The 9212-nt window shown below is 40.8% G+C and overlaps 1 protein-coding gene across 1 annotated transcript in view; it reads right to left on the reverse strand.

Moving 5' to 3' along the window:
• Positions 1-5945: 5945 nt before the first annotated feature.
• RAD23B (RAD23 homolog B, nucleotide excision repair protein) overlaps positions 5946-9212 on the reverse strand; it is a gene marked incomplete at its 5' end in the record, with an annotated part of 51550 nt that continues 48283 nt past the window's right edge. The window contains one exon of the mRNA XM_019517080.1: positions 5946-7010. Within this exon, the coding sequence (XP_019372625.1) occupies positions 6897-7010 (114 nt within the window). The remainder of the gene's footprint in view (positions 7011-9212) is intronic.

The following is a 9212-nucleotide window of genomic DNA, read 5'->3' on the forward strand; positions in this document are numbered from 1 at the left end:
TGTCCCTGCTGCCATTTTGAAGTGTGAGACACTGAATGCACAAGACACTGTGGGTACTTTAATAGATGGTTCCTGAAAGCCCTTCTAACTAAAGCACCCTTCCCCCTACCCTCCCTCCCAGATCGTGTGAAAAGATCCCCTGGCTGACTAAAATTCTGGGAATCTTCCACATTAATATGCCTCCATTGGAACCTAAATTTCAATGAACAGTAAAAGGAGTTAGATGGCTTGGTAGCTGTATTAAATCCCTTTTGAGTAAGTATAGTAGGACAAGCTTAGCTGCATAGAGTAGAAATTTAATGACTTAAAATGTAGTTGTTTTAATGAAATCTGGAATGTTACACAGGCCAAAGTAGGATATGCCTGCACCATCCTACTAGATGACAGTCAGTGTATGAGAGACTGTGAGTTGCTCTCAGGCACCTGAGATCCCTTTCCTTTCCCACAGAAGGCACTTGGAAGAGCAAGTTAGTAGAACTTTACGCTTCATAAAGCAGCGGCTAAGTTACTGTACTGCCCTTTTGGGAATGCCAATTAGCTGCTAATTTCTAACACCAACCTGGTTATGGATGAAGAAGGTCTATAAATGAACAAAGTTAAGAGCATGGTCAGGGGATGGAGTCTTGTCTTCACTTGCTTCTTGGAGACAGTTTCTATTCTAAGGGACATTTCCTTTGATACAACAGAACTCTTCTGACATTTGGGTGCATCAACAATTCCACACCCACATTAAGCAATGAGTCATTCCTTACCTGATGGGCATTGCAAAAACCAGTTTCCAATTAGGGCTTCATTTCCTACATTTTGAGCAGTTCTTCTCCAAGCCCTGCAACTCTTCTGCCACTAAGTGTTCCTCACCATTATTACGACATCTTAGAAAGCACAATTTGGACTTTAAGGAAAGTGCCAGCAGGTCATGCATTTTCAGCCACTAGATATATTGCATCCTCCCATCAGAATTCTCCAAATGAACTGCACTTTATGGGTTCCTCTGTGGTCTGCACGACCCTTTGAATTGCCAAGGGTGAATACAGTATGTTGTGCATAATGAGCAGGGAGCACCATAAAACAAGCAATAAGCATTACTCATGAAATGTAGCATCTTACCCAGGTTTTCTATCCCCACTCAATGCAAACAGCAAAGGTGGCAGAAGAACTGAAGATACCAGACCAGCATGGAGTGAGGTGCAGTGAGGATTAAAAACCATTTCTGATTACTACCACTGCACAATGATGGCAAAATACTGTCTTACCTGTTTTCATCCTCAAAGCAGAGCCAAGCAGGCAGACAGACACAGCTCGGGCAATGAGTAGACATCGAAAATAGAATGCTTGTATACAGTGACAGACATCTACTTCTCTGAGGGTCTTTTATTGCTCTTCCCTAGCCACAACTCCCTTCAGTACGACTTCACTCAACATTTTCTTCAGTAGAAAATTACAGATTTGAAATAACCCTACAAAAGCTTGTAGCCCATCCTCCCCCCTCTACTGCTTGCTCTTTTCCGTGAACCAAAACCAGATACCCCCTAATGTTAACTGAGTTACCAGGGGCTCCCAACCACGGGTAGTGATACTACATTCCTATAATATACAGACATTTTACACAGTTGGAAAAAGCTAAGAGTTGAGGGAGAGGAATTCATTTTGTTTTCATATAAATCAAAATGATAACTTGGAAAATATTGGCCAGTTCTAAAAATAAGGCCATGTATGAACTAGTCATTTCACCTGTCCCACCTACCCCTACTTCAGCTGCTGTAGTGTTTAGGATTCACATGCTTCAAATTACAGACAGCAGTGAATCTATCCCCTACGTTGTCAAAATAAATCTGCTTGGTAGCTGGCATAAAAGCTATTTGGTGTGTGATTATTCCTAGCCTACCTCCTCTGAAATCCTTGTTATCTCAGTCAACAGAAATCCCAAGGACACCCCTCTACTAGGGCATTCAGTATTTACACTAACACTATTACGCACATCTTAGCGCAACTGCCAGCAAGAAGCCTACAGAGAATTAAATCATCTAACAATCCACTTCTTCCGAGTGCTGCTGGGTGCTGAGGTGGTCTAGGAAACAAAGCCTTCAAATACTTATCATCATTTTGGTGCCGTATGTCCGGGCACCAACAACATACAAGATGTGTTCTGAATCACAAGGGGGCCTCAGAAACAAAACAGAGAAGCAAGGGTGAAGAGCAATAATGTGCTTAGATTGTGCTGCTAATTATTAAGCCGGGCATTAATGCCACTTTAGAACAATGGATCTAAGCCGAGGTTGTAAGTCCTAAAGCACTTAGCCCTAAAATGAGAAACTACTGTTCGTTGTGCAGTGAGAAGCTATCTAAATAAAACCACAGGCTTATGTTGCAGTAAAAGTCCACTTGTCAGAATAAATACATGCCCCCATGCTGCACAGTCAGAAACTAGTTATATCAGCACCAACCTACAACACTAACCTAGCACACAGCATCCAAAAAAGTAGGCTTTCAGCTAAGTTATACCCTCTCTCAACCTACCATAGCAAGTAGAGTCAACACCTGTAGCAGCAGCATGTTGGTGCCGTGTTCTTAAGTCACTGCTGCTATTACAGCATCTCATCTGAATAGTCAGGAAAGTGTGCCTTGCAGAAATATTACTGGAAAGAAGCTGTTGCTCTTCCCAGGCATTGTTGCAAATGAGTAGACTCCCCTTAGCCCTTCTGACTCGCTTCTCTGATTCTCCTTCTCCATTCATCTTGTCAATCAGGCATAATCACAGGGCTCAAATGAGGGAGGGGTCCCAATTTCCACCCCCCCCCTCCACTACCTTTCTTCAGCCAGTTGTTATTTGTTTTACAGATCTCCTATTTGCAGCATAAGCATGAACAAAGGACTCCTAGCAGCTAGGCTGTGGCAGCCCAGTCAGTAACCTTTCTTGTAGGTATCCTCTCAACCTGTGACCGAAGCTAGTAAAAAAAAAACACACGCAATTTTTTACTTTGCTACTCCATAACTGAAAAATAGTGTGTACATACAATTTTTCACTCTACTGCTCCGTAACTGCATTTGCTTCAAGGTAAGTCTCTAAAAAATGCAATTCAATTTTAGGAGCAACACGGCTAACACCCTCCAAAGAAGGGGGGAGATATTTCCTGGAACAAAGGGGTTTTATTTCTCCTCCTTCACCCTCAGGTTAGTTTCTATTGAGTTTAAAGGAGTCTGTAAGCACAAGTTTTGAGTCACCTGAAGAGTAAAAATCTCTTCCTACAGAGGCAGGAAGGGCAGAATGAAATACTCGTAATACTATTTCTCACTAAATTCGCTATGGGTCAGAGCTTCAACTAGAGTAAAATCAGTCATCCAGTGAAGCAAACAGAAGTACTATATGAGCTAAGGATGTAGTTGTATGGCCCTAATCTTATTCAAACTTGCATACCAAATACTGATATTTAAAATTTGCCCAAAATCACAGTTAATATATTCTGAACTGGTATGCCTTTATCTCTCTTTTCCAAGCAATAATCTCTTCCCACGAGTGGAAAGAGAAGCATGCATCTAAACTTCTGGGCTGCTGTTGCGGTCAGAGAGAATTTTGAATTAAAACAAGAATCCACAGTATTTAAAAGTTGACAGCACAGAGGCCATGAGGATAAGTTTAAACCACAAACAGGAAAGCTGCTAAGCCTTTAACACACAGTTTTTCCTTTGAAAATTCCAGCATAAATCATGAGTAATAAAGGCCTTGAGGACAGACAACCACAGTGCTCGGGGCCTTGACTGTCATAAAAACGGGTGCTTTGCATCTGAGGACAAGCTTTTGGGGTCAGCAAGCAGCAACCACCACCTCCACCACATCACATCCATGGAGCTTTGCACAACTCCACTGAGCATGACAGAGCTGACCAAGCATAAAATGTACCCCAGGAGGGCACCTGCTGCTGAAGGGACCTTAGTAACTTGCAGAGCATCTCTACAAGCCTTAGGCCAGCATAAGCTAAATGTCATTCAGTAGGTGTAGCTTAAACACAACTGGCAGAAAAGGAGGGGGAACGACCTGCCAAAGAGAAGTTGCAAGCACAAAGCAACACAATTCTGCTGGCCAAACTTTGTAGCCGAGAGTAGCCTCATAGTTGTTCCATTTCAACAGTGGCTATGAAGATATTGGCATTTTGCAATGTGCACCTCTGACAAATGCATCACACATTCCCTCACACCCCCTGCCAAGCACACGATGCACGTACAGTGTGACTAGTAAAAGTTGTGCTGCAGTTTTTCAGTGTGGTACCAATGCTTATATCTGACCTTCACCAAAAACTACACCAATGGCAGCATCAGAACAGCTGTATTAATGAGGGGGGAAAAAGGCATTTTATTTTCTGAACTGTTGGCAAGGCTTGAGACTATAACTACAAATTCTTCCTGCCTGATGCACAAGCCTGCAAGTGGCTAGAAGTATTTAAGTGCAGAAAAGCCTGAAGTATTCTACTTCAGTTCAACATAGGATTTCAAAAACACAGAGAACAACAGCAAATGCTTCAAAATCAAACTGGAATCTACTAATACATGAATACTCATGACCAGTGTTATTTTATTTCCCCTTCCTTTTAATTGATCTTATCAATGACAGAAGACTACTATTTTCACAGTGTGGTGATGTTTCATTTCCGGGAGTCTTCTACAGAGCTTGAGTTGTGTTGGCTTGTTATAAGTAGTATAGCAGAGGGCACCTGCGCAATTTTGTATCACAGAGCTAGTATTTTTTCATGTATTTATCAAGCTATTTACTGTCTATATACTTTAACTTAATTTTATAAAAGCAAAGCAGTGGCTGTTAAGCCATACTAGTCATCAAAAAACAAATATCAAGGCTCCTGCTTAAGGCTTCGCAACACACTTCAGACAAAAATGGGTTAAGTACTTGTGTTAAATTTTGGGAAATTTAAAAAAGTTACAGAAGTTCAGAGATGTTTCCTGGCCCATACTGGAAGCTACAATACTGTTGCAACAGTTAAAATACTTAGCATTTGGGCATTATATAGCCATGCAATAGGTCTAAGAGTGAAGAGTGATATTTGCACAAATAATACACACAAAACAAAAAGCCAACAACAACTTTTAAGGCTAGAGGTATGCAAATAGCTGTCCCTTTCCTTTGTCTTGCTGGAATACATTATTTTCAGCACTGAAAGTTGCTGCTCTGCACTAAGGGCCTGTAATAGATGAAGTCCTGGTATCAAAAAATGTAAGACACCATATTTTTTTTCCTAAGGTATACAATTCAGGCTGATGGGGGCCCACAGTAAGATCCATCACCATGCTAAATATTCCATACAAAAGAAATCCCTGCTCTATTCGGGACCATGTCCCCAAGGATGTGAACAATTAAGTTTAAACAGGCTTTTTAGAAAGATGAATTACACCTACTTTACAGCCAAAAAAATAAAATGTTTTCATTCTTTTTCAATTAGGAGACACAGGTTGCTGGAGCATGATGATATGTGCCCAAGACTATATCCTCTTGCCATGCTGAGGATGTGTCACGCAAGAGGCTTCAGGAGAAACCAAAAGTCATTTTAGTCTTCAACACTAGAGAGTTAACAAATCTGTGGCAACCAAGCCAAACATGCTTACATGGAAACTTGGTGACTTAGTTCTATAGCATATAAAAGAAATAAGACTCTGAATTCTACAATTAGAGCTTACTTTTAACAGAAGGAAAAGTGGGTGTGCATAATCTTTCGGGAAGCAGTAACTTGACTGTTCATTTATTTCTCAAGGTCTAAATTCTCCCCTCCCTGCAACAGAGCAATAAAGAACACACACTACCCTCACTGAAAAGGAAGCTCTTGGAACATTACAGTCCATTTGAAAGCAATATAATGCCAGTAGCCTCACAATGGCTCAATGCTCCCAAAGACGATGGAAGCAAAAATTAAGTGAAGGTATTACAAACATTAGACACCTGGTTTTGAGATATATTTCCAGCTGTATTTGTTGGATCAAATTTGAACAAAAAAAGGCAGAAGGGTGAAATCTGGCTTAATAAATAAAGTTTCACTGGGATGGAAAGAAGTCAAGTTTACATTTTCTGCGCTGGCAAAAAGAGTGCTCAGTTCACAAAGAGGGATACATCAAAACCAAACATGCAATGATTGTTTTTAAAACCTTTACTGCAACATAACATTGAAGTAAACAGTAATTAGATAGCTATCATTTTTCCCCAAATGAAAAGATGTAAACAGGAAAATAAGTCTGCCTGTATGTATACAGTTTCTTAAATCATGTTAAAAGGGGTCTTCTCATTCAATGATCAAGAAATTTCAACATAACAATAATGGGTTCTCATTTGAAGGAACTGATATTTTCTTAAAATCCAGCATTAAACATGAAATAATGGGCTTCTTGCACTAGTTTAATACATCTGAAGCAGCAAAATAACCACCTATATTTTGGCATTTATGTTTACAGGTGCTCAAATCTTTTAGATTTCACAAAGCCATTATCCAGTGTTGCCATGAAATACAGATTGTAGATTCTAGGTAGCAAAGGCTATTTCCAATACCAATGTTAAGTAAAAAGAAACATGAAGCAGGGCATTACACTAAATTTCTGGAACTAGTACAGTAAGAGTGAAAACCTAGAAAAAAGTTAACCTACAGTTTATAGAAGGAACTAAATACCTGCAGAAGCTGATTTTTGGTTGTATAATATTTTACACTGTGTGATTTGCTGCATCTGCTACGTTAAAGCAGACATGCTTTTATTTATCCTTGCTTTGTTTCCTATATTTTCTTCTCCCTCCCCCCATACCATACACCTAGTACTGTGGATATGAGCCCAAGTATCCCAGACAATCCAGTGAACAAAGTTAGTGTAATGCACTGGTGTGAAGTGTGAGATAAAAAAGTCTCTCCCTTTCAATCTTCATCAAAGTTCTGTTGTAGAAGGAAGTTGGCAGCCAAGTTTTCGTTCTTCTCACAAGCAAAATATGCCTGTATCACAAGTCCTTCAGGGAATCCTAATGCCTTTAACTAAAAAAAAAGAAATTAATTTAGAACCACCAAGTTTGTATCTTAATCCTTTGTGTTTAATATGCTAAGATATCACCACTTCAGCAACCTGCTTGCTGAAACAGAATTGTAGTTAAGTTTCCCTTTTTTGATTCTTCACTTATTAGAGATTTTGAAATAAAGTGTTTTCCTCAGGTGACTGGAAATGCAATTATTTAATAAATCATTCTCTGCATTTATTTACCTGTTTAACTTTAATCAATGCATTAAGCGATACTGTACTTCCTTGTACTTTTTCTGAAAGTCAGCTGCTAGAAGCTGGGGTGTCTTCAGTGACAAAAAACAGCCAACAGCTAGGGAGCCCTACAACCTCAATGCACTGCTCTATCCAGCATACACAAATTTACTTTCCCTTTCTCCCGTTTCACTTAGAAACACCCTCAAGCTTTTGCTGAAGCAGGTGCTGCAGCTCAGGAATTAGTGGAACTACCACTGGCGATTGCTCCCCCCCAAATGCGGCTGCCAATGTTTCTGCTTACTATCGGGAATTAAAATTTGGTGGTGGCTGCAGTAGGGGCATACAAGAGGGTGACTGCGCTCTGTTAGCTTTGTGAACACATGCTACCATTAGCAGGACAAGGTGGTTACATTCATTTAGTCAGTGAAAAACCATGTTTCCCTTCATTCCACTCTTCCTGAAAACCAGGTGCATTGGTTGGGGGGGGAGGGTTGTATGCCAGAAAATACAGCACTAAGACTGGTGTTGACAGCATTAGAATGTATCAGCAATACATGCACTGCTGTGGAAGAAATTCATTTGACATTAGGCACAAATTTAAATACGAAAGTTTGATAAAGGTACCAGACTGCTGTACAAGTACAGTCAGATTCCAGAGCTAGTCTGCCTGAAAGGGGCATTTCATTTTAACTGGCAAGCTGGCAAGAACAGTTGGTGCCGTGAAAGCTGGTAACCTCTAGACCATTTGATTTGTTTGAATGATAAAACTTAGCTCTGGATTTAGCCTGCACTTTATGAAGAAGTCTTCATTTCAGTTTAAATCGATCAGGTTAACACACCTATGCTTTCTAACCAGTGATTTTCTTAAAAGCCCCAGAAAAAAACAGCCTCCAGCTATTTGACATACATAAGTGGGGCCCACTCAGCCTATGCAACTGGATCTTGCTGCTGCCTGGCTCACAACCATTACATTTGTTAACAGATTATTGTGCATGTACCAATGGCAGCACAATATTTAGGCCCCACTAGAACTGGGTGTGCGCCAAGCAGTCCTAAAGGGAGAAAGGCGCACTAACACCAATTTCTTTACTAGCCAAGTCTAACCAATCTCCCAGCTTTTCTAGAGGGTTAATCTGAAAGTTTTGACAAAGTTTTATTGGTTGAGAGAGTTCAAGTATTTCATGAAAGGGAACAAAACATTTCCACAGTTGCTGTGGAAATATTATTTGACAGCCAGATCTAGAAAACAGTCTAAGAACAGCACTGAAGCAGCTCCTGCTGAACAAAACCAAAAATCAGATGTTTACAAACGGAGAATTGCTATAATTTCCTTAGGGTTAATTCCTGAAAGAGATGTAAAAATAGATGGATACTTTACACCTTAAGGCTCCCACCTACAACTACTGCAAAGCCATATTTCCATTTGGCAAGCATAGTTAAATGTGTCAGAATGTTGCCAGGCAGTGGCAATTACTGCATATTACAAAGCTATTTAACTGAAGTGGTGCCAACTTTGCTAATGCAGCTTCAGTCTATTCATGAAAACTCTGATAACAATTCCTATATTTATTGAAATCCATGATAAGCCCCACCTCTCCCCTCCTCCCCCCAACACCCCCAGTCAACATGGGGCTGGGGGGAAGAGGGGAAACAAGTTATCTTGGATTTATGTATGGCTTGGAGCAGGCAGTAGCTGTGTTTCTGGCGCTGGAACCATAGCTGCTGTTTGTCCTTGGCTGGGGCAGCTCATAGAGCAGGGTGGGGGCACACAGCAGGGGGCGAGATTGCACAGTGTGAGGGATTGTTTAGCATAAGAGGAACTGTAGCTGTTACTACTGCCTGACCAGGGCTATTGTGTTTTTTGTACTCCAGGCCAAAGTCAGAGGCAGAGCTGGAACCAAAGTCACTGCATAGGGTAAGCAGTGATGGGAGTTGCAGGGGTAAGAGGCCAGGGGGCAGGCACTGGTGGGGACAAGTGATGGGGG

The sequence above is a fragment of the Gavialis gangeticus genome, unplaced genomic scaffold (genome assembly GCF_001723915.1).
Source record: "Gavialis gangeticus isolate Ggan-Ray unplaced genomic scaffold, GavGan_comp1, whole genome shotgun sequence".
In the NCBI taxonomy this organism is placed as follows: Eukaryota; Metazoa; Chordata; order Crocodylia; family Gavialidae; genus Gavialis; species Gavialis gangeticus.